The sequence below is a fragment of the Exophiala dermatitidis genome (genome assembly GCF_000230625.1).
Source record: "Exophiala dermatitidis NIH/UT8656 unplaced genomic scaffold supercont1.5, whole genome shotgun sequence".
In the NCBI taxonomy this organism is placed as follows: Eukaryota; Fungi; Ascomycota; class Eurotiomycetes; order Chaetothyriales; family Herpotrichiellaceae; genus Exophiala; species Exophiala dermatitidis.
Window position 1 is genome coordinate 683,004 of NW_008751650.1, and position 14,763 is coordinate 697,766.

A 14,763-nucleotide genomic window follows, 5' to 3' on the forward strand; every position below is an offset into this window, starting at 1 on the left:
CCCCCCCAAACAGCTACTTGATCATATGGTAACGTATCTATTTTCATTAAGCTTGGATGTAGCTGGGCTGCACTATCAACTCTCAGCAGTGTCTCTGGCTGAAAGTTCACCCAGAGAATCGAGACCCATGAGCAGCAAACAGAGACTCTGTGCATGGAGAGGACAGTGTCAGGGACCATCAATCATGTGCCGCTAACAATCACGAAAGGCCCGGCTACCATCAGTGCTACCTAGTTTCAATGTCCTCTCCCTTTCAGCCCCTGTTGTTGACGCTGACAACCAGAGATCCTGGCTTGTTGGTCTCTAGAATGAGTCGTCATGAACTGTTGCTTGAATTACCACATCTTCGCAATGGCTCGACCGACTTCCAGCCCTATGCAAGCTCTACTAGTTGGTCTTGGATAGCATGTCACGAATTTTTCAGAGATTAACACTGGCCAGCGTTTTTGGACGTATGCTCAAAGCTGATATGTCCCGGGATCCAACATGATCATCATATATGAGCAATGGCAGGAGCCCTCATATAAAGATGTCAATAGGTCGGACTGTCGATTCTCAACATTGCTATAATGGTCAAGAGCCATTTGCCCCGAACGTCGGACGATGAAGCTAATTCTGCCCCGTGCTGGATCTTTTCCCCTGACTCTTACATAGTATCTTCACAAAATTTGGACCGACTTGCTTTCAAAGGCTGATTATGGACCGACGTCCCTCTGATCAGAACTACTGGTCTCACTCTCAACGTTCGAATCATGTGGTCAGGCCATTGCATGCCATGCAGCGGTCCTCCTATCCAGCTAAGATACAGATATCCCGACTCATTCACCCCTCGTTGTCGAGTGTGAGGCTGTCTTAGCTTGACTGCCGAACACGAAGCAACGGACACTGGAGGTCAGGATTACGTTGTGGTCCTCTAGCCGAATTGAGGCGAAAATCTGGGCATCAGCATGCGCCATCACATCTCGCAGCTGCATTCTGCGCCCCTGTTACCATGATCCAGGCATTCCCCTGAGTTTTACCCTGCACTGTCCGGTTATTTGTTCACCCGGGGGAGGCCCTGTTGCAGGTTTGTGGCCAGAGATCACGATTTTGATCAGCCTTTACGAGCACGCTAGCTTTCTCACAGGCTGCAGGACTAAGGGTCCAGCTGCTTGACTCTTAGCCCGAGGCAGCTGTGCTTGATCGCGACGGAAGACAGTTGGTAGTATTGATTCGCCTTCCTGACTTGGCGGACGATCATCAAGACCGGGGTCAGATGCTTACAAGCTTATTATGCAGGCTGGCCGACAACACGAGGTATCTTGTAAAGTCAAGGTTCGCATGATCATTTAGCCGCACGAGCAGGGTCTAGGTGCTCTACGACAACGGCTGCAGGCCTCCTACAAGCCCCTGAACGGCCAATATCCAATATCAGGGCTATGGGAGTTTGCACCATGGCGAATACAACCCCCCGCATTCACGTTGTTGATGGAAGTGAGATCCACATGATATTCGCCAATCATGATTGTTCTACAACCCCTGTTCATGAGGGGGCTAAGCTTCATGGGCCTGGGGTAGTCTGGGGCACATGGCCTTCTCGAAGCTGGCGCTGGATTGCCACCAGTCAGAAAGCGAGGTAGACTGTGACTTGAAATGCAGTCACATCCTCTCGGTCTCCCAATGGCTGCTCAGTATGCCCTTTCGGTAAGTCTCCGCCAACGGCCTCTCCATTGCTTGGATCTCCGGCGTTGAGTTTGGCTCTTCTGCCCCAAGCAAGTCTGAATGGCTCTCGCGCGCAATGTATGCATTGACTTGAACCAAGCATGACAATCCTGGTACATCCCGAGGGCGCTGCGATATGGCCCAACCGTTGCATGGATGGATCTTTGGAACCGTTCCATGTCTGGGACATATAGTTCATATGAACCTTCATCGTCCACCTGTCCACCGGGTCCCGTCCATTCTTCACCTCAAAGGAAAATAATCAGAAAGATACTACCATGAAGATCGTCCAGAAGGTCAAAGAAGACGTTAGGACAGATGTTACCTGGAATCGGGTGGCGACTTATGGTATTCAGGGGGCGCGGGCTGCTCCAGGCGCAGCGGTGTTGTATCTCCTGGACAAGGTTCCTATCGTGGGATGGATTCCTCGATATGACTATCGATGGCTTTTGAACGACTTCATCGCTGGACTGACTCTTGCTGTCATGTTGATTCCTCAAAGTCTAGCTTATGCGAAGATTGCCACGATTCCAGTCCAGTATGGACTCATGTCCAGCTGGCTACCAGCTGTCCTTTATGCCTTTATGGGCACATCAAAAGGTGCAATCCGCATGTTCTTCCCTGGTTTATTGATCAACTGACCTACCTTCTAGACATGTCAACTGGACCAACGTCGCTGATAGGCCTGCTGACCTCCGATGTCGTCAAAGATTACACAAAGGAAGGATACAGTGCACAAACGGTGGCATCAGCTGTAGCGCTGATGATGGGCGTTTATGCCATGGCACTAGGGTTCTTGAAGCTCGGTTGGCTTCTCGACTTCATCTCATTTCCTGTGTTGACTGGCTTCATTTCTGCTGCTGCCATAACCATCGGTTTGGGTCAAGTCAAGAACCTTATTGGTGAAGATAATGTTGGTGACGGCACTGCCAATATCATTCACGACGTTCTGACAAACTTTGGGACTTGCAACGGCCGAGCAGCTGGCATTGGCTTTGCCGGGATCATTCTGCTGACGATCCTCCAAAAGGCCGGCGAGAAATGGGGCAACCGAAACAAGATCATTTGGTTTCTGTCCATCACCCGTGCTTTCATCACGATGGTCTTGTTCACAGGAATCAGCTATGCTGTCAACAAGGGGAAAGACTCGGACGACTACCTTTTTGACGTCAGCAAAGTCCCTACCACCCGGATCACTTCCCCAAAGGTACCAGATGCAAAACTCATTGGGAAAGTCAGCGCCGGCAGTATCGCGGCATTCATTGCAATGGCTGTTGAACATCTTGCCATTGCGCGTGCTTTTGGGCTGAGGAACAACTATGTCATCAATCCCAGCCAAGAGCTCTGTTATCTCGGAGTGATCAACTTCTTCAACAGCTGCTTTGGCGCCATGGGCGTAGGTGGAGCTATGTCTCGAACCGCGGTGAACTCCCAATGCAAGGTTAAGTCGCCATTATCCGGGATCATCACGACCGCCTTTATTATCCTCTCCATCTACAAGTTCACTGGTGCCCTGTACTGGGTACCAAAAGCCACACTTGCCGCCATCATCATCACCGCGGTTTGGCCACTCGTCGGGTCTGCCAAAACTTACTACCATTTCTGGAAGACTTCACTAGCCGACTTTATCGCTTCGATGGTTGCGTTCTGGGTGTCTTTGTTTGTCAGCACCGAGATTGGGATCGGCTGCGCTGTGGCCTTCAACATTGCTTATTGTCTCATCCGCCAGGTCTTTACAAAAACCACCAGCATTTATGCAGATACATCTTCCTCGGAGTTGGCAAGTTCCTTGAACAGCGCTCATGCACTGCCACCAAGGATTCCTGCGGATATCCGCGTTTTCAGGTTTAACGAGTCCTTCTTCTTCCCTAACGTCAATCGAGTCAAGCAGGCCATCTTTGACACCATCGAAACATACCATGCTCCGGCGTACAGCACGGCCAATGGCACGGAAGCCGACCGGAACTGGTCAGTCGAAGGCGAGAAGCGGATAGCCCGTCTCCGCAAGAAGGCCAATACCCAAAGTGTCGGCCTGCCACCGATTAACGTTGTTATTCTGGACTTTGGCAAGGTCAATTACTGCGATACCACTGCCGTCGTTGGCCTAAAGAACTTCCTCATTGAGCTCAGGAAGTATGCAGGGGAGGCCGTTGAAGTTCGGTTCGTCGCCTTGAATCAATTGAGTCGTGAGCGCTTCGAACGGGCAGGTTGGATCTTGAGGGAGCCTGATGCTTCTTCTCTGGAGTTGCTGGAGTTGACAACGGCGAGAGTGTTTAATAGTATTGCCGAGGCAGTGGTTGCTCCGAGAGCTATTGATGAGATCTGTGAAATTGTCGTCAAGGGGAGCGGGGAGGAGGAGACCACCGTTTCTCATCGTGAGAAGATGTGATGATTTACGCCCACCCACTGAATGTGCAGGTGTCGCAACTAATGGCACGATGATCGTCTCTGGTTTTGTTTTCCTTTCTGACCTTGAGGTTATGTATGACAACAGAGATGATATATGATCAGATAACGGAATGATGATATGCAATACTGCTTCGCAAGGCAACCTCTCTCGTCGATTGGCAAGGGCCCGCACGGTATTGCGCCACTTTCTAATATTGTGTTTTCCAAGTACATCCCCAGAGTTTGACGCCGTTAGTCAGTACGAGTATTATTGATCAGGCGGCAAGCACATAGGGTTCTTCCCTGTGAACCAGTTTCACATGGTCTCCGTGGCGTCGTGATACGCCTCCCGCTCGACATGTAGCAGGACCCAAAGATACTCCCCTTGCTTGAGCGTACCCACAGAAAAACCGCGTGAGGCAATTGGCACATATGCAGCTCCAGCCATCCAATTATGGAGACGAATGCTGGTACAGACAAAGCGGATGAGGTGGTCTTGCTAAGGTTTGCGGCGCTGACGGGTGATGGCAAGGCTGAACTCCCTACGGCACAACTTTAATCCGACGTGCTCTAACATCTCAGTCATCACCTCGTGGAACCCAACCAGCACGGATTGTGGAAGACAAGCACCACACGCACCCGGCTTCAAAGCCATCGAACCTGGGTCTATCGAAATGGCATGATTGTGACTTCTTCTAGAAAATCAAATCTGCAAATCACGAAACACTGCCATGAGGTCGCCCTGCTGGTTCCGGCGTCAGCACCTCCGCGTGGAGAACCTCGGCTCTATCAGCTCAGCACAGCACGTCTCCATGTGCGCACCGGCTATCAAATGTTGAAGTGTCAAAACAACCAATAGACCGGCGGACATTACTTTCGAGTCTCTATGGACTTCTCGGATACAATCTCAGACTACTATACATTTATACTGAAATGAGATCTTGGACACGCAATTAATGCTGCTCATCCATATCGCCAGCAAAATAACCAGTTGCTCACTTGAGTCTCTTCAACCTGTACCGACATGGCCTGTACCCATACCCCGATCATAATCGGCGTAGGCGACTGCATCAACCGATCCCTTTCAGTCTCCGACGCCCATGAACCCCTAACCCTAATCCTCTCGGCCATCGACACTGCTCTCAAGGACACTGACCTCCCATCTCCAAAAAGAGCACAACTCCAATCGTCCATCGACAGCATCGACGTCGTACGCACATGGACGTGGCCATACGACGACTTACCAGGCGACATTAGTCGACGCCTAGGCGTTGACGCCCGACATAAATTCTACAGTGACCATGGCGGCAACAAGCCAGCCAAATTGTTCGACGAGGCCGCTAGGAGGATTTCAAAGGGTCAGACGAAGGTTGCTATCGTGACGGGCGGGGAGGCTCTGGCATCATGTATGACCGAAGAAACGATTTCTTGACTTGTTTGACCAGGGACTAACTAATTGAGGAAAGTGAGTGCATGCGTGGCGGCCAAAAAGATGCCTCCGCCGGGATGGACAAAGACAAAAGAAAGTGTCCACTCGGTGTTTTCTGCTACGACCAGGGACAGGGGTAAAAGTGAGTGAACTGGAAACAGCTTGGAAAGAATTGTCCCGTATTGGTGAGAAACGGTGGCCCTTGCTGACTCCGTATGCTCTTAGACCTCGGAGCCACTTATAACATTGGCGCCCCGATTCAAATCTATCCGCTTTTCGAGAACGGTTTCCGCGCACACCGTGGACAGTCGATCGCCGAGAATCACGACGAGTCTGCACAGCTGTATGCCGACTTCGCCAAAGTGGCTGAACGGAACCCGTTGGCGTGGAGTTATGGCAAGCCGCCGAAGACGAAGGATGAGATAGCGACCGTGACGGAGAGGAATCGAATGATTTGTTTTCCATGTAAGTGAGATCCACGCCAGGATTCGGTGTCAATGTCAGGATTGGAGTTGTACCTCTACTGCCACTGGCTTGTGACGGATGGGATGGCCATGACTGATGTCCCTTCTGCGTGACAGACCCCCTGTTAATGAACGCCTTCAACACAATCAACCTCGCCGGCGCATGTATCTTGACATCCACCGAGTATGCCGAAGAACTAGGTGTCCCAAAGGCGAAATGGATCTATGCCCTCGGTGGAGCGGGAACACAAGACAGCGATCACTGTGAGTTCACAATCACCCTTTCCTTTTCACCCCTACAGCCAGAGACTTGTCTAGACGTGCATGCGTGCAAGTTTACTAATTAAATCTCACACACCCAGTCTGGGACCGACCAAACTACCATTCCAGCCCGGCAATCGAACGATCTCTCGACGCTGGCTTGCGAGTATGCGGCTTAACCAAAGACGACATCGACTTATTTGATTTCTACTCGTGCGTACAACCCCAAACCCAAATCCATATCCATCATACTCCTCCCATTCCCACCACCCCCCCCCCGGCTCCTTTCCTCGTCGTTGTATTTGTTAACCGACCGCGAGTACTTACTATAGATGCTTCCCCATCGTCCCCAAACTCGCCGCCGCTCATCTCGGATTACCAATAACAAACAGCAAAAAAACATTGACGCTTCTAGGCGGATTGACTAGCTTCGGTGGCGCGGGTAACAATTATTCCATGCATGTATGTACGACCGATACCTCTCTCCAGTCCGTCATCTCTCTGATACCTGTTATTAGGCAATCACCGAAATGACCCGTCACCTCCGCGCCGGCAAAGGTCGCCACGGCTTGATCCTCGCCAATGGTGGCTGGATGACCTACGAACACGTCTTGTGTTTGTCGACGATGCGGCGACGAACTGGAGACGGGTTGTCTTATCCGCCAGACCCGCCATTGCCGGAATATGTTACTGATGTGCCTGTTCCGGCTGTTGATGGTAAAGTGGCAAGAGAACAGGAGGCAATGATTGAGGTATGTAAAGTTGAACACTCTTACGCGCTTCCATATCCATACCCACCCCTGACCTAAAACCTTTGTGACAACCAAAAACCAACCATTAACTAATAACTAATCCTTCGGTGGAATACACAGACCTACACAGTTGACTACGACCGACATAACAGTCCTCAATTAGGACATATTGTAGCTCGACTCCGTTCAACCTCCACCTCAGTGAACAACAAGGCTTCCTCTATACACGCATACACTGCCAACACCAACACCAACAACAGACTTTCCACATCTGAGAAGACGGTGGAATCTTTTCAAGGCCCCAGAATCCTCGCCAACCACGCCGACGCAGCAACCCTCGCCCGCCTAGCGAGCTGGACGGACGAAAAAGTCGGATTGGTCGGAATAGTGCGGTTTGATGAACAGACGGGGAGGAATTTGTTTAGTTTGCCAACGGAGCAGCCTTCAGATTCGCCGTCTGCGTCTGTGAAATTACTACCGCAGAGACTGAGACAGGGGTATGGACAAGGGTCGAAGTTGTAGTGATGAATGACAATGTCAGATTCTAGTATATTCTCAACATCCACATCCGCCATCACTTACTCCTGCTTTGGGACTATCGCGATGCGAGATATCCAGGGTCCCTAGTATTCATCTATGCAATGCTGTGCCAAAGAGATATGGTCCAACATGTCCCGTGCGATACCTATTGCGATAGATGCCCTTCCGGGCCACCATGATGGCAACGCGGCAATGTCACTTAGACAGACGAGACGAGCATTGAAGTGCCTTTACTAACAGTCGAAACTCATACATTCCGATTCTATGTCTAGCCTCGTCTAACACGGTCTGGTCCTTCTAATGCACCCTCTATCCACGTCTCACACTTGCCCGATTCTATCCCTGGTTGCCACGAATCTTCAAACATCGACGGACCTTCGTCTAAACCTCGACAAACGTCGGGTTTCCAACCTTCGGCCTATCTCAATCTTAAACACCGTCGATCATGCCGTTCTCCATTCTCAATCCACATCCATTCGATCACCATCTGCTTGCGCAGCCCCTCTACGCTCCAACTTTCCGGTCCAGAGATCCCAGACAAAGTCCTTCTCGTACCGATACCTCAAACCAGTTTGAGCTTCCGCCAAGTTCTTGACCTTCTTAGCCCACAACTGTAAAAGCTGGCGCTGCTTGCCCGTCGCGATCAAGTAGTGTTTTCTGCGCCATTGCGCCTGCACCTCTGGCGACAAGTCCTGCGGGATTGAATGGTGAGCCGCGACAGAGGTCAAAAGACATTTGAGCTGTTTCTCCAACCAGGGTCCCGTAGAAAGTGTTTGCATAGCAGCGAATTGCGGGTACTTCTCATGCCAGTTCTGCAGATGCGCATCGGCTTGCGCCAAGATCAGTCGTCGCGCCTCGTTCCAGCAGTCGTCCCAGGGGGCAGTTTGCATCTGGGCAGATCGACATAAGTGGCGCATCATGTAGATCTGCATTTTGTACGTGGCCTTTCGAACCCATTCGCTGTGCATCTTGAGGGCGTGTTCGAATTTGGCTTTGTCGGCCACGACTTCCTCTACGGTCCACTTGTTGGGAGACTCAGAGAGATCGATATCGGCGTCTAGCCCTGTAGAAGCAGAAGATGAAGGCGTAGGCTCAAGTTCAGGCTCCGGAGCAGACTGTTCAATGTTGGGATCTGGATCTGGTAGGACTTGCTCGACTTCGGCGCCTGCGTCTTCTATGCCGGTGCTGGGTTCAGCATTCGTTTTCAGAGTTTCTTCACTGATTGGTTCCGGATCCGGTGTCCCTTGCGAAGGGTTTGGGACAGGAAGCTCTAGTATGTTCGACAATCGTTGCGTCGCGGCTTGGGAAACTTGGAGTGCTGGATCGTGCTCAGAGAGTCGGTGTAGAGGGCCTCGTGCTGACAATCCCCCGTTGGCGTATAGACACATCTGTCCTTCGATCACCTCGCCTACGGTTTTGCCTTGCTCGGAACATATTCTTGCCAATACCTGGTCTTGATCTTTCTTCATTGCTTGAAAAATAGGCAAAGCTGTCATTGGGAGGATTGGCACTGCGAATCGAAAGTCAGTCAGCGAGACAAACATACGCTTGCTATTGGGCTTCCGCGATTTCTTTCCGCTGCATACGTACACATGAGATTGATTCCCGCCCCATGAATTCTGATCATGTTGTCGTACTCGATATTGGCAAAGACGAACGAGGTCCATTCCAGCTGTGCAAAGGCTCCTGGCCAGTCTTTCACCTGGTAGAACGCGTAAAGCCCAGTCACTCTGATCTGAGATGGGCGCTTCTGACTGTACTGCGACGGGTGCACGAGAAATTCATAGAAGCAGCGGTTTCTGCCGGCTCTGGACTCAACGGCCCGCACCAGCCTCTTCAGAATCACCTGGTCGAGTTCATGCAGTTTCCATAGGGCACATCCCGTGGTATCTGTGGGACAGGAATGTTGACCACCCAGTCTGTGTAGGCAAAGGGGTGCGGTGTTTCGAGCAAAGCCGCATAGGGGTGCTTGGTGTTTGCGGCCATCTTGGAGGGAACGTTGTGCGCTCCGACTCGAGGACGATGAGGCAATTGAAGGGAGGAAGGTGGAATCGATTTCATCCTGAAAGAAATTCAGATGAGTGAGAAACCGCAAACAAGGCCGTCGGCCCGCCGACAGGTGACAAGGGCTCGGCTGTTTTTAGGCAGCGATTCACACGGTGGTGTTGCAGTCTTTGTGCAGAAGACGATGCTATCACCACGTAGAGAAGCAGCGCCCGCGGAAAACAGATTCGTTCCCAAGTTGATGGTGTATGCGCAGAGCGCGGTCTCATGCGAAAGGCCTTCGTTCACCAAGAGACTGGTAAACTGTGAAGGGAATGTCAACGACATCGCTGTGACAACCCGACACATCTGGCTCGCATGAGTGGTGTATTTCTTGCACAGTATACCCAGTGCCTTCCCAAGCTGTACTGTTGACTTCAACTTCACTGCCGTCGGAGAGACCATAAACAGTATCACGGAGTGGATGGCCGTTCTCCAAAGACAAACTTGACCCAATTCTCCTTGAACCGTTTTGCACCCTCCTCTAACGACCATTCTTTTATTTCACAGATCTTCAAAATGATCTCCATCAACACTTCATCCATTTTCTTCCCTGCACTATGAAAGTCGCTCTCCACCAAGATTCGATCATCTGGCACCGCCTTAATGACATTGGTGACCTTTTCAGAGGATGGGTTGCTGAAGTTGATCAACGACGAGAACGAAAAGTATACGTCCGCCGGCACACTAGGACTGAAGAATTGCTTCAAGGCATCCGGAGGGCCTGAATACGAATGCATGCATATTCGAGGAGGATAGGGCAGGGAACTTGCCTCCTTTCCATCTCCCACCTCCCGACCATTGCCGCTGGCTGCTTTTTGCTTCCGCTGTTGCGCTTTGGATGGTTTCTCATGTCCTTTCCACATGCTCTGCATCAAATCAAAGACCAAACCATGCGCCTGGACGCTATGCACCGAGACTGGTCTCTGCAGCTTCGCAGCAAGTTCGAGTTGAGCCTTCAAAACCACCTTCTGATGGTCCAGATTCACGCGATAAGGCGAGAGGCCCCTCCCGCCACGCCGTCCGGGAGTAAACTCCTCCTCTGAGCCACCATTTTGGCTCGACGGCTCCTCCTTCCAGGCTTCAGGCAGCCGAAAGGACCGATCTAATCCTACTTCTCCCACAATGGAGTACGGGAAAGCTTTCAACCTCGACTCAGCCTGCTCGATGAATTGGCGGAGTGATCTTGGCTTCGCCAAAGACTGCACAAACTCTTCGTCATCCGGAGCTGGAACAAGTACAGACCGGTAATGTTCAGTGGTACTGGGAGCGGAGGTGTTTTCTCCATCCATGTCATTGTAGAGTTCATGCGAGAACCAGGGATGCCAGCCAAACGACGGAAGCACGTGGGTTGATGATCCCTCCAGGAGGTCCTCCCGCGACTTGATCGGGTACTTCTTGGCAGCCTCTACAACCAGGTCCTGGTCTTGAGACCTCGTGGCCATCACCGTCAACACTCGAGCTTTCATTTGAGCAATGTCTTCGACGGAAGAAAAGACATCGGTAGGGTGGCAGTGTGCGTCAAAGACCCCGATTTGCCAGACGGCGTCGGTGTCATTCTGTGTCTGTGTCATGGTCGAGGAAGGGATCGAACTTGCACGTCGTGTTGCTGTACAAGGACAGACTGGGTAGAAGTACTACTACTCCTGGTAAGGACCGTGGCAAAGAGGCTATACAACATTTTATTGATGTATACATTGCAGATGGTGATGTCGAATGGAGGTGCAGTCCATGCCATGACATAATGCTACCTCAATATTTTATTCGTCTGACCCACAGAAACCGACGTCATTTGAAATGAGTTCCCGCCGGTATACTCCTATCCACGCTGGCGGGGGACAATATCTACAGGTCAAAATATATTCATCCTCGCTTCTGGGCAGCCTCAGAAAGCCACGGCCAGACAAAGCCGATCCAGAACTGGGACACGTTCATCGAATATTCATAATCCATAGGCATCATATTCGCCACTAGGCATCCCTTTGCGCCAACATTCCGTACTCCTGATCCAGTATTAACATCCAACCGTCCAACCCTAGGCGACAGCGAAGGTCATATTAAAACTGCAACTCCTGCTCAACTCCTCTCTCAGCGCAAAGTTCCTCCAGGCTCTCATAACCAGTATCATTGCTGCGTGTACTGTACCGTCGTGGCTTCTCCAGGCTATCGTGCACACTCGATCTGTCAGCCTGGACCAAGACATGGTGTGGTAGGCCCCAAACCTCATCTGCACCGTCTTGTGCCGGCGCTTTAGCCGTTGGTAGTCGTCGCCGAAGATGTTGAACCGCTGCCTTGGTCAAAAGGCCACCGCTCGCGGGATCAATCTTTTTCGAGGAGAGGAAGGCATGTGCTTTCTGCTCATCATGTTCATACTCTAAGATCTGAAGGGTTTCTGCACAGTGCAGACAATTCATAATGTCGGCTCGGGCAGATACGGGTGTGGAGGAATCGATAAAGTAAGGGGGACGTGCATCGGTGTCAGTACAAGCTGACTGCGTGCTCGGAGAAGAGGCCTGCATGGCCATCGATGCTCGGACAAAACAGGCGCTTCGTGCGGTGGTACTGAACACTGCACTGGCTGCCAAGGCTCGCGTTTCCGCAGCCGAACCTGGAGGAGCAACTTCAAGCGCGTATGAGAGATGCTCGTGCAGGAGCTCAAGAGCTTCTGGGCGGTTGAAAACCAGCTCCAACGCTTGTGTCAGCGAGTATGTCGACCGCCAGGCCGCGATGGCATCCAGGGGTGAGCGGACGGCATGGTCCTCGACCACAACATCCAAAAGTGGATTTGTGGAGTTCTCCTGGGTTGGCCGGTCGTACATCAAGTTATAGGCTCTTTGACAGACAGTGTCGAGGAAAACCTCGTCGCACGGCGTGTCAAGCATCTGGGAGAGATAGGCGGGAAGCCGATCCGAGTGGTGCAGAGGTAGACGATCGTGGGTGTGCTTGGCTCGACTCCATTGTCGATTGGCGAAGAATTTCCCCACACGGTTAGCAATGCTGGAAGTCATGGTTCCGAGTGCGCCCACGTTCCACAACAACACCCGGCAGTGCAAAGCCTTCAACATCAGTCTCAGGGGTGTACTGGGCAAAGTGCCCGATCCGAATATGGTCAAGACAACTCGGCTGCGGCTGACTTCGACATCCCCGCCGGCCAATTGTGCATCAATCGCGATGTCCCAAGCCTTAATCCGGGCCACGTCATCTTCAGCAGTGCGGCCTGTGAGCCAGGCGTATGCACGTGCGCCGAACAGGCAGCCAAAGGTATATTTGAGCCACTCGGATGTGATGGCCATCCATTCCGGGAAGAAACTGTGGTGAGGAAGCCGTAGCGCCTGCATGCTGGTACTCCAGGCTCGCCGTCTGACCTCAATCGGGGATGCTGGTGCTGGTGCGCGTGAGGAGTGGGTGCCGGCCTCCTCTAGGTCATCCTTCGGAGGAGGTTTCGAGTTGAACAGGTATGAGAAAACGAGAAAGGCGAGAAACGTCAAAGCGACGAAGCCTTTGACCAAGGGAAGAATGCCTCCAGCTTGACAGTATTGATTGAAGGCGGCCAAATAAACCCTTGGGGAGCGTAGGAACTGCCACCCATCGAGAAGTTCAAGAGGGATTCCAAACAGCCCTTTTTCTCGTGAATCTGTGCCTGTATCTGACTCGCTCAAGCCATCCATGATCATGAGGCCGGCCAAAGACCCGAGCATGACTCGAGTCGGCCATTTGCCCTTGAACCTGGACCGATCCGAAGGAGTTTCGTAGACGTGTCCATAATGTTCTTGCGATTGATTTTGTCGTAACCGCCGCCAGCTTTCGGGAAGCGGGATCAATCCCTGAGGCGGGTTTGAGTTCTTTGCAGCCCCGGACGGAGACGAGTTGGTGTCTGAAGGAGTACAAGATTCCTCAATAATCTTGTCACTGGTGAAAGCCGTAGCTCTTTGAGCGTCATGACCTCCTTGAGCAATGACCTTGTCTAGAGTTTCCAATCGCTCTTTCAGCGATTTGTTTTCTTCCTCGAGCCTCTTTGTTCGAAATTCAAGATGTCGGATATACTCCACGGCTTTGGTGAGGATGGAAGCCTTGTTGAGCTTGTTGCTTGGGGCGAGGCCGTCCAAGTCTTCTTCATCCGAATCTTCATTGGACGCGTCGCGGGGCCTGGATTTCTTGCTACTTCGCAGACTGGGCACACTGTCTCTGAGTTCCGCGATCTTCTCGTTGAGATTGGCTCGGTATCTCTTTTCAATCACATTGTGCGGGCGCTTCTTCGCCGCTGGAGTCGGCGCGTCCACGCGGTTATTCGTGGTGGGTACATCTGAAGGCGAGAGCTTCCGTTTCAACATTGGGCGCTCATTGAAGGTTGGTTGGTCTCGTAACGTATCTCCGCTGAGTCTTAGTTCGGAACTGGAGCGTGATGCTGGGGAAACCGGACTATGCCGGGGTGTCAGGACGTCCAAGGAAGGAGGGGCGGTGAGGAAGTCGGTCTTGATGTGCGACAGATGATGGTCGCCGTTTGCAGTAGACGAGGGAGATATAGGGAGACGAAAGAGGTTGTTCTCGGACTCGACCAGTGTATGGTCTCCAATCGAGTCTCCGGGAGATGTATGGACGGCGCCGTTCCAGTCAAGCCATTGATCGAACTCGCGGCCGGCAGAGTCGACTGTGAGGTGCGACTCCATGGAGGATTGTACAGGTGTGATCATAGCCGCCTATTTAATTCAAGCATCACTTCTGCGGCAAAAGAACTGCACGACCCGAGAGAATGGCAATGTATTTATGGCTGTCCTCGTCAACGACAATCAACACGTCTCTCATGGAGGAGGCAACACTCTTGGTAAAGCACGGCAGCAATGATTGAATGAGGACTGAAGGACCCCTGGATGCTGTAATCCAGACTATGCCCAAGACGTACAGCACCGCAGGCTGCGTCTGTTCGGACCGCCAGCTTCCGACGAACTCAGCCACGATTCCAACATGGCCACCTAATGAAAGGTACAATATTGTATACCTCTTACTTGTGCTTGATGGCTACTCTGATAAATGTACCTACTTCGTGTCTGACTCCCTTCGGCTGGTTCCCTCATTCAAGGAACGCCATCTGCCGTGTGGCTGGTGCACGAGGATCTTTCCAAGATTCGCAGAAGCGAGACGAGGGTATCCTGCGGCGAAAGCCTCTCACAGGGCCACACGCAAACAC

At 51.9% G+C, this 14,763-nt stretch overlaps 5 protein-coding genes across 5 annotated transcripts; 2 read left to right on the forward strand and 3 right to left on the reverse strand.

The window, feature by feature from the left end:
* Nucleotides 1-1,979: 1,979 nt before the first annotated feature.
* Nucleotides 1,980-4,090, forward strand: HMPREF1120_05848 (SulP family sulfate permease; the record flags this gene model as incomplete). Its single annotated transcript, XM_009160037.1, has 2 exons — nt 1,980-2,301; nt 2,355-4,090. 2 exons carry the CDS (start codon nt 1,980-1,982, stop codon nt 4,088-4,090), a joined length of 2,058 nt encoding a protein of 685 aa, XP_009158285.1.
* A 1,023-nt stretch (nt 4,091-5,113) lies between these two features.
* Nucleotides 5,114-7,517, forward strand: HMPREF1120_05849 (acetyl-CoA C-acetyltransferase; the record flags this gene model as incomplete). Its single annotated transcript, XM_009160038.1, has 8 exons — nt 5,114-5,495; nt 5,556-5,660; nt 5,744-5,983; nt 6,100-6,246; nt 6,345-6,456; nt 6,576-6,705; nt 6,762-6,995; nt 7,116-7,517. The coding sequence occupies 8 exons, from the start codon at nt 5,114-5,116 to the stop codon at nt 7,515-7,517; spliced, it is 1,752 nt and encodes a 583-aa protein (XP_009158286.1).
* Nucleotides 7,518-7,996: 479 nt separating this feature from the next.
* Nucleotides 7,997-9,521, reverse strand: HMPREF1120_05850 (uncharacterized protein; the record flags this gene model as incomplete). The annotated part of the gene is made up of 3 exons (XM_009160039.1): nt 7,997-9,045; nt 9,126-9,343; nt 9,382-9,521. The coding sequence occupies 3 exons, from the start codon at nt 9,519-9,521 to the stop codon at nt 7,997-7,999; spliced, it is 1,407 nt and encodes a 468-aa protein (XP_009158287.1).
* Nucleotides 9,522-9,991: 470 nt separating this feature from the next.
* Nucleotides 9,992-11,152, reverse strand: HMPREF1120_05851 (uncharacterized protein; the record flags this gene model as incomplete). The annotated part of the gene is made up of 1 exon (XM_009160040.1): nt 9,992-11,152. The coding sequence occupies one exon, from the start codon at nt 11,150-11,152 to the stop codon at nt 9,992-9,994; it is 1,161 nt and encodes a 386-aa protein (XP_009158288.1).
* A 483-nt stretch (nt 11,153-11,635) lies between these two features.
* Nucleotides 11,636-14,269, reverse strand: HMPREF1120_05852 (uncharacterized protein; the record flags this gene model as incomplete). The annotated part of the gene is made up of 1 exon (XM_009160041.1): nt 11,636-14,269. The coding sequence occupies one exon, from the start codon at nt 14,267-14,269 to the stop codon at nt 11,636-11,638; it is 2,634 nt and encodes an 877-aa protein (XP_009158289.1).
* Between the last annotated feature and the right edge of the window lie 494 nt (nt 14,270-14,763).